General features: G+C 42.6%; 1 protein-coding gene across 9 annotated transcripts in view; it reads left to right on the top strand.

Annotated features, from left to right (window-relative positions):
- The window catches only part of OSBPL3 (oxysterol binding protein like 3), a 136,887-nt gene that overhangs the window by 36,481 nt on the left and 85,627 nt on the right, over window positions 1–14,779 (top strand). For 5 of the 9 annotated variants that reach the window (XM_048838396.2, XM_048838399.2, XM_048838398.2 and 2 more), the window contains exon 2: window positions 13,988–14,126. The exons of 3 other annotated variants lie outside the window; for them this stretch is intronic. In XM_048838396.2, the coding sequence (XP_048694353.1) occupies window positions 14,034–14,126 (93 nt within the window). In that variant the 5' untranslated portion in view covers window positions 13,988–14,033. Of the gene's footprint in view, window positions 1–13,987; window positions 14,127–14,779 lie in introns of those variants that run through there. One more of the 9 variants, XM_048838401.2, reaches the window with a different exon arrangement.

The raw sequence follows: 14,779 nt of genomic DNA on the forward strand, positions 1-14,779 counted from the left end.
ATTCATGCCTTTGAACCCCCCCCCCCCAAAAAAAAACAAACACCCAAGCTAAAACCTAATTCTACAAAGATAAAAGTTCAGTGTGAAATACCAGAATCTCTCAGTCTAGGTATTTGGCAGAATACAACTATTTTTCCCTGCTCCTGAATCGCAGGTGTTCAGGGTGAGCCAGGTTACTATTATGTAAGCGGGGGCAATGGTCCCACTATTGGGGGGAACTTTCCTGGCTTCTGCACTACCCCGGTGAAGTGGGCTAGCAAAAGGATCTGAGTCCTCACTCCCACTTCCTTTACACAGTGGCCTCCCTGCCCTTGAGGACTCCCCTTCCACTCTCCTGTCTGGCAGAGTCCTCGTAACTCCAACAAGGCTGGGCCCAGGATTCCTGGGGGCACTCGACCCCCAACCCTGTTGTGGTCACCTAGGACAGGGGCTAGGGTGTCCCCACTCCAGGATACTCTCTCTGCACTGGGCACTTCTGACCCACTGATTATTACATGCAATTTGAAGCAAATGCAAGTTATCTAATCCACAATTAATTTTAAAAAGAAAAAGGGGAAATGGGAAAGGTTAAAGGAAACACATCAACCCGCTCTGTGGCAGGGAACATCACAAACAGTGTCTCTGGAATGTCAGGGCAGTTCAGTCTGTTCCTTGTAAGTCCCAGGCCTTCTTCTCAGGCCCTGGCTGTGCTGCAGGGATGCTGCGGGTTGGACACTTGCTCTGGTGGTGGCCACAGGCTCTAGGGGGCAGGGCCCTTCTTCCCAGTGTTGCCCCCGCCCTGTCGGGGTTACCAATCCCTCTTCGAGTCTGGCCTGCAGAGCCTCCTGGCTGAGGCATCTCCCTGGCTGAGGCATCTCAGCTGCTCTGCCTCCAGCTCCCTGGGCTGCTTTTCTGGTCCCTCTGGCTCTGGTTGCTGCAGCTCTGCTCCCAGGACAGGGTCTGCTCTCTCTGGGCTGCTTTTCTGGTTTCTCTGGATCTGGCACAGTTCTGCTTCCCAGCTCAGCATGGGCCCCTGCTTTCTCCTTAGCTCGGCCCCACTCTGTCTGACCCAGGCAATTCCAGCACACACGGAGGACGGGACCTCCCTGGCCTCCTGACTCCCTGATTAGCCTGCCCACCCTGTCATTCAGGCTGACCTGGAGCATTAGCCTCTCCCCATTGTTCCTGGGGACTGGCAATCTCAGGGTCCTGATTCCCCATCGACCCTTCCCCCTTTGAGTACTGGGAGCTAGCAACTAAAACACCCCCACTGAATGTGAGTAAGGGGGCAACAGTCCCTTACATATTATTGACAGAACTCAGTTTACTAAGATGGATCCAAATCAAAGGTACCGAATTGTCTCCTGCCGCAGTCTGTCTTTTTTTTATTATTAGCTTTTGTAAACTGCTGAAAGCAATGATAACCTGTTAACATGATGAAATGTCCTATATCTTAACTGTCTTCTTCCAGAAGTCACAGATGGAACTAGAGTAGAGGTTCTTGCAACAAAATTTGGGTGGCCTCAGAATGCAGCCATCAACTCTTGCTGGTGGGCACTCTGACCCTGAGAAGTGGGGCCCCCACCAGCCTGAGCCGCCCCACCCCAGGAAAGCTGGGTTAGGAGCTCACTGGCTGCCTGCAGAGTTCCAGGTGCCCTGTGCCCCAGCCAAGCTGCAGCTGCCTCTGCTGTGCCACACACACTGGCCCCATGTGTCTCCAGAGGCGCTGTCCAGAGCCACCTAGGAGACTGTGTGGTGCAGGGTGCAGATCCTTGCTGGCTGCACCAGTGCAAACACCAAGGCAGTGTATCCAAGAGCAACACCTGAGTGATTCAGGGTGGGGCCGCAGCTTTGCCTCCCCTCTCCCTAATCTCCGCCATCCTTTGAAGTCTGTCATGGCCGCAGTAAACTCTGCTGCTGGCTGCATGCGGTCACAGTGGCCGCATTTGAGAAATGCTGAGCCGGATTGATGCAGGAGGCCTGGTGCTTGTGCTTTTCATCAGTTTTATGGTCCAGCCTCCTGGCCACTGAATGATTTGGCAGGAGTTGTCTCATTACTTAATCTCTCCACCCTCAGCAGTTGGTATTGTAAACCCTCCCTTAGGAGCACCCTCCCTTCTCAGGCTCTAAATCGCTGACCAATTTAGTAGTAGCAACAGCAGCCTGTCTGTTAATTCTCCAGATTAGGGCCAGCTTTAAAGCACAAAATGTCATTCTGACAAAGTTCTGGACGTACATGGCCTTTAGTTATCAGCAGAACTGCTTGGGCTGTAATTCTAGTCTAATTTAAGACCCTCTCCTCCTTCACATTGAAGTACACAGATACATTGTGCGTTCTTTGCTATGCATACTGTGCCCTTTCAACAGCCGCAAGCTGCTAACAGCAAAACTTGTTTGGTGTATGTCAGCTACAGAAATCTGTCAAAGTGAACCTTTTTCCTCATCTTTAAGGAAAGCCTAGAGAGATGAACCAGGGATTCTTTTCCCTCATTCACAACAATAAAGCTTCTTTTCAGAGCAACCCTTATCTTGCAAATGAAGGAAGTGAAATCTGCTCAAACTCCTTCCAGTTTTGCTGATCTTAGTGGGTGGTGGCAAGTAGTAGTGCGGGAGTTGGAAATCGGAAATCTGAATTCAGTGGGACTCCCCACTCTTTCCTTTGCTGCAGCGACAAGCATATGACTTGCTTTCTTCAGTTTGAGCGGAGGTGGGAAGATCTACTGAAACTACAAATGCTGATTCATGTAACGTCTTCTAATGTAATCTTTTCAGCTATTGCTCATCTCTCAACATTTATATTTAAACAAGCTTCCTGCAGCAATGCTTGTCATTTTGGGATGATAAAAATAAAAGCTCAGCCATTTTTTGACATATTTTGTGATATCTTCCCAACACAGTACAATAAGATGTTGTTAAGCAGAAACTGAACTTGTCTTTTCAAAGGTTTCAGAGTAACAGCCGTGTTAGTCTGTATTCGCAAAAAGAAAAGGAGTACTTGTGGCACCTTAGAGACTAACCAATTTATTTGAGCATGAGCTTTCGTGAGCTACAGCTCACTTCATCAGATGTATACCGTGGAAACTGCAGCAGACTTTATATACACACAGAGAATATGAAACAATACCTCCTCCCACCCCACTGTCCTGCTGGTAATATTACCAGCAGGACAGTGGGGTGGGAGGAGGTATTGTTTCATATTCTCTGTGTGTATATAAAGTCTGCTGCAGTTTCCACGGTATACATCTGATGAAGTGAGCTGTAGCTCACGAAAGCTCATGCTCAAATAAATTGGTTAGTCTCTAAGGTGCCACAAGTACTCCTTTTCTTTTAAAGGAGAGCTTAGGGAGCCGAGTGGCTTTAACACTGGTGTTTTGAGTTCTGTTTACTTATGTTACTATTCAAAGTAATTTTCTCTTTACCTTTACTCTTCCGTATCTTTGTTTTGCTGCAAATGAAGTTTCATTTTTCCTTTTCACAATTAAGGATTTTTTGAATTGAATATACATTATATTTTAATGTTAATATCATATTGTTTAAAATAACAATCTCAAGAAATGCAAAGCTAAGGTTCCAACGGCACTGTTAAATTGTCTGCATTGCATGTGTATAATATCTATTCCTGACAAAGTCAGTGCTCGAGTTATGCATAAACTTAAGTGTTTGCTGGAGAGGAACCTTATTTCCCCCCCCCCCCCTTAAATCAAGCAAAGGCAATAACCTTCCGCGGAAACTATGTATGCAACAGGTTTCAAACTTCATGTTTGTCTGAAAAACTTGTGTCTGTGTTTAAACATTTCCCCCCCTTTCCTTCTACACACACTTCCATATATATATAATGCCAGAGAGATTTAACAAAACAAAAATTGCATGCACGCGCTCTGTCTCTCTCTCTCTCTCTCACTTTGGTTTTGGGTTTTTTGTTTTTAATTACATAAATATCTCTTCAGCTAAAGACCAAGCATAGAAAACAATCACCGAACATGAATGTTTCAGAACATTGTCTCTAATAAAAAAAAAGTTCTTCCTAGAATGGACACAATCAGCACCGGCTTAGAAATTTACTTTCAATGTTGATGTTTCCTCAACTTTACACCCTAGTCTTGTCATGTGTGGAATTATTTTTGTGCTTTTAGCTCTTTGCTTCTACTAAATAGGTCTTTTTGCCAAAGCACATTTTAATGAATTTAGTCAGATGGATTAGTACAAATAAAGGAATCTTTAAATTGGTCAGGATTAAAGCTTCGGAAAAGTCTAAAACCATAGGTGTAACTATCTTTGTGGCAACCATATTGATTATCTAGAAAGCCATCTTGCTTATTTCCCCCCCCACACACTTGGAAAAATAGAAGGGAGGGAGGAAGAAAAAGAAAATGGTGGGACTTCCATTTTTTTGGCGGTGTTCAGGAGCAAGTTTAAAACAGGAATTGAACAAATTATGGAGGAAGGTTGCATTTGCTCTTCTGTATAATCTAAAAATAAACCCCAGATAACTGAGTTATAATAGAACCATCATTTTAAAACAGCAATGGAAATGCTAAGCAGCGAGGAAAAATAGTAAATGGTGAATGAATTATAAAGTGTCCATGACAACTCTGTTGCTAGTCTTCTCAGTATTTCCATTCAGCGGTGACTGGAGCTAGAATTGAAGTGATAGAGCACTCCCTAGCAGTAATCAGACAGATTGTTAAATTATAGTACTGACACGCCCGACTCAGTTGAGGTGCATTGTGAATTCTGTTTTAAACACAGTGCTGGTGACTCATTTTAGAGCAACTTCAATCTTAACTTCTAGAAATACCAGGAAATGAGGAATGCATCTGCAGCTTCTTCAATTACTTAAAGAAAAGGCAGTTATCCAGTAGGCTGCAATAACCTATACAGATCTTGATTCTGCAAAGCGAGCCACCAGTGCAGACCGTAGGCCCTCATGGAAACCCATAAAAGTTTCCATAGGAATAAGGATTTGTACCACTGGCTCCTCTTCCTGGAGTGGCACCATGGTTTGCATTTGAGTGCTATACCGTAGTTGGAAGGATTGACTCTTTGGGAATAAGATAAGTCATAGAATCATAGAATATAAGGGTTGGAAGGGACCCCAGAAGGTCATCTAGTCCAACCCCCTGCTCGAAGCAGGACCAAATCCCAGTTAAATCATCCCAGCCAGGGCTTTGTCAAGCCTGACCTTAAAAACCTCTAAGGAAGGAGATTCTACCACCTCCCTAGGTAACGCATTCCAGTGTTTCACCACCCTCTTAGTGAAAAAGTTTTTCCTAATATCCAATCTAAACCTCCCCCACTGCAACTTGAGACCATTACTCCTCGTTCTGTCATCTGCTACCATTGAGAACAGTCTAGAGCCATCCTCTTTGGAACCCCCTTTCAGGTAGTTGAAAGCAGCTATCAAATCCCCCCTCATTCTTCTCTTCTGCAGGCTAAACAATCCCAGCTCCCTCAGCCTCTCCTCATAACTCATGTGTTCCAGACCCCTAATCATTTTTGTTGCCCTTCGCTGGACTCTCTCCAATTTATCCACATCCTTCTTGAAGTGTGGGGCCCAAAACTGGACACAGTACTCCAGATGAGGCCTCACCAATGTCGAATAGAGGGGAACGATCACGTCCCTCGATCTGCTCGCTATGCCCCTACTTATACATCCCAAAATGCCATTGGCCTTCTTGGCAACAAGGGCACACTGCTGACTCATATCCAGCTTCTCGTCCACTGTCACCCCTAGGTCCTTTTCCGCAGAACTGCTGCCTAGCCATTCGGTCCCTAGTCTGTAGCTGTGCATTGGGTTCTTCCGTCCTAAGTGCAGGACCCTGCACTTATCCTTATTGAACCTCATCAGATTTCTTTTGGCCCAATCCTCCAATTTGTCTAGGTCCTTCTGTATCCTATCCCTCCCCTCCAGCGTATCTACCACTCCTCCCAGTTTAGTATCATCCGCAAATTTGCTGAGAGTGCAATCCACACCATCCTCCAGATCATTTATGAAGATATTGAACAAAACCGGCCCCAGGACCGACCCTTGGGGCACTCCACTTGATACTGTCCATTAAGACTCATGTACATCTTTCATATTCTGGTCTGTCTGCAATAGTGCTAAATTCATTATGAACTCAAATCCTTCCTTGTTGGCCAATTTCCTATTTACAATTTACAGACATCATAGATATTAAATTGACCTAGGTAAAAAAAATTTAGCTTCTCAAAATCATGGAATTTACTACCTTCAATATAAAAAGGAGTATCAGACTTAAATTTAAATTCTAATAATGCCCATCTTTTCAAATAGTGCATCCCCTTAGTGGGACTCCAAGGCATCCTGGAAAGGGCAGTGGAAGCGAAGGGTCCTTTTTCTTTTAAGTGAATCTCTTTAAATTACACTAACATTTTCCCAAATTCAGGAAAGGCAGGTCCTTCACTAACAGACAAAATTCTGAGTAAAATTTTCAAAGGCAGCTAATTCCCATTTTCAAAAGTAACTTTAGGCTCCCAAGTCACTTACATACTTTTGAACAGTTTATTTTTTAAGAACAGTACAGTATCACTTAATATAACCTTTGCTTAAACTAGAAACTTTATAACCAAGACTTCAGACTTGTACATTACTGTAACTGTATCAGTGGGTAATCTTGTCACAAACCATGAAGAAAAGAGTGAAAGATCTGTTGGATCAATAAAATGGAATTGCCATCCATCTCCTTGCCTATTTTAGAAAAGTGAATTTCAATCCTAGGTGAGGTCGCAACAGCTGTTTAGAAGATTTTTTGAGACCGTGAAACCATTTTCCCTTTGTTTTACATCCTGCTTGTCATTAGGCAATTTGGTGTGCAGGAACGTGTTTATAATCTAGCTGGAACAGGTTCTGTGTTCTACTGCATAAAAACAGCCATTGTGACCTTTCCCTTCCCTTTAATGTCCAACTCTATGTTTAAGATCATATTTGCTCCATCAGGCAATATTTGTAAATTGAACATGTATATATGCAGTTCTATATCTTGTGGCTGTTTTGTTTTGCAGATTTTCCAGTGTTCTTACAAAATAAAGATGAGATGGTGACCAGGGCACTTAGTTCCTTTATCTAATAAATTACTATATTCATAGCACATTAATTTAATAGTACAGAATCTAGTAATCCTACAATCCAGCAAGAGGGTTCTTCATGGTTACAATGACAAAGAATCAGTCAAAGCTATGTAATGGGTATAATTATGTTATTTCAGTTTATGAAACAGAATTTGAGAGATGTAAGCACACTAAAATAAAACTGATGAGTGGGAAAATTGATAGTGTGTGCGTGTGGTGGCTGGAAGGAAGGACCATAATTAGATAGGAGGAGGGGAAAATGTTTTCCTGTCGCCATTTGTAGTTGCCTGAGTGCTGTTGAATGGAGAATCCTATATTTATTCTGAAGTATGCTTCTGGGCAACTTCCCTCCATGCATAACTATACCAAAAACATGAGACCTCAATCCCACAAAAGCCTAAGCATATGCTTAACGTTAAGCATATGAGAAGTCCCTTGGAGTACAGTTGCATTGAGTTTAATGGGACTACTCTCATGCTTAAATTTAAGCATGTGCTTTGTGTGATTGGGGCCATTGCAAAGAGTGTTTGTTTTTTGTTTGCATGCTGGCTCATTTCTCTGGGGCAAATGATTTTGTAAACACAGTATTGTTGCAATTTTCCCATGGCCCACTAATTTATGGGGGAGGGGGGAAAGAATTTTCAGATACAAGTTCAAGAGCTCTTTCAGACCATTTTTTGTCATGTTTATCTCGTTATTGTATATGAACTAGAGTTCTTAGAGGTTGTGTTTTGTTTTTTTTAAACTTTCCTGGCATTAAGGGAATAGCTGTGGAACTTTTCACATACGAGTGCAGTTGATTGAAGTGGTGAGATCCTCCAGTAACTCCCTCACTCTGTGAGCAGAGCAAAGAGAGAAGTGAAGCCATGGCATATTGAGTTGTGGAGGATTAAATTATCTTCTGTAGATCAAAGGAAGACCTGTGTCTTGTTACCATGCTCATTGGTGGTGAGCTTTAAAACCCTAGGTGGTGATAGAACTTCTCAAAGAATGGAAAAATTAAAAATCTGCAAAAAGTGCAGTTTTTTTCCTAATTTATTTTAATTGAACCTCCATTTTCAAAAATTTCCTGTGATGTCCACTAGACAGGTATGTAGCAGAGTTCCAGCAGGAATTGGAAGAAAATACATTCTGCTTGACAGTATTTAATTCCTAGGATAGATAGCCCAGTCCTCTCAAACCTTCGTGTTCCTTCACTATTTCCAAATTATTGCCTCCAGAAGACATGCTGGAAAAAGTAACCAATGCTCCTGAGTGATACCCAATATTACTGCTTGAGAGGGGTTCATTAGGCAAGTTACTGTAGGGTCCAGCACCCTTTCGTAAGTATGTGCACTTCCCTAAAGTGGCTGAAGCATCTCTGCGCTTGGCTTACCTTTAATAAACCCGGAACTATCTGTGTCATAATCACACCCTGTTGCTTTTTTTCCCCCTTCTCCCTTTTCTCATTGCACGTCAGGATGTAGACTTGGAATTTCAGAGAATTCCCCACCCCCTTTTTTTAAGGCTCTCCAGTGGGTTCTGATATGAAATGATAGAATCATAGGGTTAGAAGGGACCACAAGGATCATCTAGTCTAATGCTGCCAAGATGCAGGATCTGTTGTGTCTAAACCATCCAAGACAAATGGCTATCCAGCTTTTGTAAGCCTCCAGTAAAGGAGCTTCCATAACCTCCCTAGGCAGTCTATTCCATTGTCCATTGATAAAGAGACATTGATGCTTCCAGAGTTCTAGCAGCAGAAGTGACTTTGTCTCAGTTCACAGACACTACCAGCTTAAGATGCTGATTTATTTTGCTGGCATCTGCCATGTTACGTGGCCACGGGAAGGCATGCCACTGAACATCAAAGTTTAGGTATGTTTTCATCAGGCTGTGGGTATTGAAATAACTCTGTAGAAACAGGGCGAGAACTCATTTTTAGAAATCTGGGATGAGGGAGAGATTGCTGCTTTAAAACTTAGTTCTGTTCATTAGATACACTACTTCCATTATTTCCCAAGGCCTACTCCTTTTTAAACAGTAGGCGATGACTCCCCACCCCACCCCCCCAAAAAAAGCAGCCAGCCACTTCTGAAATCTGGAAGCTTAGTGGTAAACATTTTACATTTGTAACCCATCTCTGGGTTCTAATAATTAAGTATCATAAGTGATTGCTTCAGAGCGTTCTTACTGTAGATGAGGTGGGTGTATGCCCTAAAGAGTTACATCATTTTCAAATGTGCTTTCCTCACTGAAAACTACACATTGTTCTCCTGTATGCTCCCTTATCTTCTGTTTCTTGCTGCTAGTAAGGCACTGCCTCTAGCTGAGGGTAAGAAATGCACTTGCTGCTGCGGCTGTCTTTGGTACCTCTGCATTAATTGGTTGCAAGGGAGTGCTTCAGAATAATTCTGTCTGGGTTCCCTATTTATGTAACAGCCTTGAGTGCTGTATGTATCTTGTGTATCAGCTGTCAAGTGATGGTCTGGAGGCTTCTCTTGTGTTCTGGTGGCCTTCCACGTTATAGTGCAATGTGCTGCCTACCACTAGCCAAGAGTCTTAAAAAGGATATTTTAAACTCTTAAGGCTTAAGACTGGCTGGAGGTAACTTTGGTCATATTACTTAAATGTAGCTGAAAATGAAAACACGTTATCAATTGGATCATATGGCTAGTATGAGTGAGTTGATTAGATGTATGATACAGTCATTACAACTTGCAATTTTGTCTGACAGGTTTTTTTCTTTATTTACAGATTAGTGCAAACTATATATGCAATATGTTTCACATCTGTTGGATAGCTCCTTGGATAAAAATTAATGCCTGTATAGTACATTCACAATTATCCTTGTCACACCATACATCAAATACTCAATTTCTGGGGTGGGCAGGAAGGAGGTAATTTAAATATTTTTAGGGAGTGCACATTGACTGACTTCCGAATGTATGTAACATCTTGCTAATATGAAAGACTGAATCAACCCAAGGGTTAAGGAAACAGCAGACATGCTTGTCTGGCTCCACGAGAAGCTTGACATTAAGGAAAATATCAAAGAAAAATATGCCTCAGACTTATTCTAGTGCAATGTTCCTTAAGTTCTAATTCTCCTGTTTCCTTTTGGATTAGAATAGGTACTGTCTTTTCTCATGGGTGATTAACTACAAGCATTATCCATCAGCTACCAAATGGTCTTTAAATGGTTTATGCTTTTTGAAGCTAGTTTGTAAATAACCTACTTAACTTTCTTCATTAAAATAGTGGTGCCTAGGTACTATGAAAGCCTGACCCAGGACTCAAGGAAGGGTTTAGGTAAGGGGAATAAATTTATATTGCAGTAGCTCTCAGGAGCCCCAGTCATGGACCAGAACCTCCTTGCTCTAGATACTGTACAAACACCTAACTAAAGAAGTCTCTGCCTCATAGAGGTTACAGTCTAAGTAAGCTCCAGTCAGGCTCTAGCTGAAACCTGTTTTGATGAATACAGCCTGTTTATTTTTTTAATTATGGGTTTTTTTTGTTTCCAGTGGAGTTTAATAAACTGGTACTTTAACCATCAGAACTGCTTCTACAAGCATTTTCTTCAAAAGGCAACCTAGAAACTTAACAGTATATACATAATACTACGATTTGTCTTTTCTCCTTCAAGACTGAATCTTGTAATCCCTTGGAAATACAGGTATCTTCTTCCAAAAAGACACTACCAATATTTCTCATGTTTGTATTCAATTCTTTTCTATATAGATGACTTTTACCTTTGGGGAACTATGTTAGACTGTCAGATTAAAGCTGATGTTTTCATAGTTTTCTGTGACACTTTACAATTTAAATTTTTATATGGTGGAAAAGATGTTTAAACTAAGTGACTTATTTTCCAGCACATAGACTAGGTAGATATGAAAGCACTTTAATTGGATTAACACTAACTTTCAGGGCAAAAATCTGGTTTGTTGGTTGTTTTTCATCTCCAATATAACATTTATCCAACAAAATAATTTGAGAGTTTTGTTTGCCAGCTAAATGTATTATTTTAAAATAATACCACACAGAAGACTGCTGACTTAATGTGCAAAGGTTAGTGCACTAGGAGTGCTACAATGACTTCCATTGGTTATTTTTTTATTTTCCCCTGCCTTCCCTGTTCCTCCATTCATAAAGTGGATTTCAATGACAGAAAACTTGCATCTTACTCTGTCTCCACATTTAAATGCTCACTATAGCACTTTTTACCCTAATTGCAGCTGGCTCAGAGTTAATTAGGGTAAAAAGTGCTATAGTGAGCATTTAAATGTGGAGACAGAGTAAGATGCAAGTTTTCTGTCACTGAAATCCACTTTATGAATGGAGGAACAGGGAAGGCAGGGGAAAATAAAAAAATAACCAATGGAAGTCATTGCAGCACTCCTAGTGCACTAACCTTTGCACATTAAGTCAGCAGTCTTCTGTGTGGTATTATTTTAAAATAATACATTTAGCTGGCAAACAAAACTCTCAAGTTATTTTGTTGGATAAATGTTATATTGGAGATGAAAAACAACCAACCTTCCCCTCCCCCCGGACTATTATCAGATGCCTGAGCCATCCAGTCTTGTGAGGACTTTGTTTTAATTTGACTTTAAAGAATGGTAGGGCTAAGTATCTCATTTAAATATAAGGTGAATTAGGTAAGAAAAATACTGTGGTTTAGATGAAAAAGGGGTATTTTGGTAGAAACTTTATAGTAAGTCTTCCATTAAGTTTCCTTAGAGGAAAATAAGTTTTTGATTTTCAAAAAGATCCTCTGATATCTAAATTCTGGTTTATAGCAGCACAGAGGTATTGTCTGAAGATCTGGGGAAGACAGCACTGTATTAGGTTACGTTTGGACCTTATTTTAAACTAGCTTTTTCAAAAAGGAAGCTTGGATTCTTTAAAAATGTGTGCCTTAGGCCTCTCCATTTAGTAGGGTTGCTCTAATTCATCTGGCCTCTGAATGTATTTCAAAAAACCAAATTAAACAAAATAAAAAACCCCTGCTCAGTGCACACTGAGACGAATGTACTACTGGAGTGTAAGCTGGCACAACTATTTATTTAAGGTAGTGATTTATTTAAGGCAATGGAGTCACATGCACTTACATCAGCAATAAATCTTCCTCCACTGTGTAGAAACTTCCTTACTTTTCTAAGCCCTTCCTCCTATCCTGGAAATTCTTAGGCTGCTTTGTCCATGAGCTGTCAAGTATGAAGTGATACACAACTTGCACAATACTTTTTTTCCCCAGGTTTTGAAATATATGACTGTCTCCTTTGTTGGGTGAAAAACCATTGCCATGGCAACCATTGCCAACACTGCAAATCCGTCATTTGGGGTTTCCATCAAGTTTTTTTTACTCACACTGCAACCACCGCTGTTATTAGACAAGTTATTAATTAATCTTTCTGCCACTCAGTCACAGAAGTGATATAGTTACCAATTTCTAACTCCAGGTACAGTTAGTCATGCCCACCTGTAAGTAGCTAAGTTTGCACAATTCTTCACTAAAAATGAAAGCAACTTCTGGAGCTGCAAATGTGCACTGTATCAAAATTCTCAAGGAACCTGGGAAGTTAATTGTGTTCTGGTTTTTCCCTTTTTGTGGGATATTTAGTTTCTCCACACCATTCACAAAGGTTCTGTTCTTTTCTAACTTTCTGAATTTCTTGTTTTTATGTAATCGCCTTGTTCAGGTATTTTTTTATATTTCTTGTGATGGGGTTAGGACTCACCACCGCTGGCGCCTCCCACTGGTTGCTCCGGGAATTAGCTCTGTCCAGTCATTGAGCACCTTTTTCACATGGTGCCTTGCCCTTCATCCACTCTGTTGCTTCGGGGATACTCGTTGCTCCCTGCTCAGCAGGGTCCTCTTCAGGACACTGCCCTCCGCCCATGCCCACTGCTCCGGTCCCACCTCCTCCCAGGAATTTGGTGTTACTAGCACTCCACAATCTGTACCTGTTGTAGTGGCCGGCTGCAGCCTGGAAGTCTAGCCCCTTATCGCAGGGACCAGCCACAGCCTGGATCAGGCCACGCTCCTCTTCAGCCAGGTGTAGCACAAGGGGAAGAGGGGGACCCAGGCCCCACGCTACTGAGGGTCCTTGGGTCGGGACCCATAGCAGCAGCCTCTCTGCCCTCCTTCTTTCCCTTTGCCCTGCTATTGTCCCTGGGCCACTTTCCCTTCAACCCTATGCCCCTGCCTGGCCTAGGCCGGCAGCCTCAGGTTTTCCTTGGTCAGAGCTCCCCAGCACTGCTCTGTCCAAGATGCTACCTTTCAGCCTAGGAGCCAGTCCTCCTCCCTTGACCACCAAAGAGAGACTACCCACTCCCTTCCTGAGCAGCCTTTATATATGGCTAAGTCTGGCTCTGATTGGCTGTCTCTAACTCAGCCTCTATTTGGCTCCCTAGCAGGCCTTCTCTGATTGGCCGCCCACCTGCACCGCCTCCCTGGCCTGCTGAAGCCCCGTCTAGGATAGGAATGGGGCAGCCACTCCACTACATTTATATATAAATAAATAATGCAATATAAACTTGCTCATGGTTTGGGATAATTTAATCTTTAAAGAGACGCTTGATGCTGCATTTGAACTGTGTTCTTTACAAGCAGTCAGATGGTATCATGACTTTCAAATGTCAGAGAGAAACAACAAGACAGTGGGCTCTAACTACTTGTTTTAAAATTATCCTAAAGCAGTTGTTCAGTTAATTTCTAATAACAAATAGTAGTGCAGTCCAACTACATAACCAAAGACTTTCTTATGAATTCTCATGTTTCCAAGTAACGTGGACTATATCTGCGGCTCATGTGTTTTTGGTTTGTTTCTCTTGGGGCTCCAAGGATGCCATTGGAATGCATATGGGTAAACAATGACTCTTGCCCATGTCTCTCCCATGTCTTCCAATACACTTGCTTAATTCCCTTCAGATGGTGTTCTAACTGAATAGACACAAAACAAACTGTCTCTGGGATCATGAGTGAAGAAAAGAGCTTGGGTATGTCCCAGAAAGTGTTGTCACCTTCAAGAAGTACCAGCAGCTGCTCCTCCAAACAGGGAAGTCGACAGGTAAAGTAAACTTCACTCACTCCTATTTGTTTGGGGGGGTGGGAATTCAAAGTATTAGGAGAAATGGTCCGTTCTAGTAACCTTGATGAACAAAATTATGTGTTTATGGGTCTGTTGTGCAGTTGTTTGATCTTTTTTCCTTTCTTTTTCCATTTTTCTTTTTTTTGCCAGTGGCAGCATCTTGTCTTCAGTCCAGTGAAATAAACAGATATTACTGAGTAGCAGATACCTATAACATTGGAAAGGGCAACCGGGAATTCAGTTAATGCCATGCTCTCGCTCTCTAGATGCAGTGTGCCTATAGCAGGGGTGGGCAAACTTTTTGGCCCGAGGGCCACATCTGGGTATGGAAATTGTATGGTGGGCCATGAATGCTTGTGAAATTGGGGGTTGGGATGCGAGAGAGGGTTCCTACTGGGGGTGCAGGCTCTAGGGTGGGGCCAGAAATGAGGAGTTCAGGGTGCGGGAGGGAACTCTGGCTGGGGGTATGGGCTCTGGGGTGCAGGAGGGTGGGACCAAGGGGTTTGGAGGGTGGGAGGGGGATCAGGGCTGGGGCAAGGGAATGGGGCACAGGAGGGGGTCAGGGTGCAGGCTCCATGTGGCACTTACCTGAAGCAGCTCCCGGAAGCAGCAGCATGTCCTCCCTCCAGCTC

Source organism: Caretta caretta, chromosome 2 (assembly GCF_965140235.1).
Source record: "Caretta caretta isolate rCarCar2 chromosome 2, rCarCar1.hap1, whole genome shotgun sequence".
Taxonomy (NCBI): Eukaryota; Metazoa; Chordata; order Testudines; family Cheloniidae; genus Caretta; species Caretta caretta.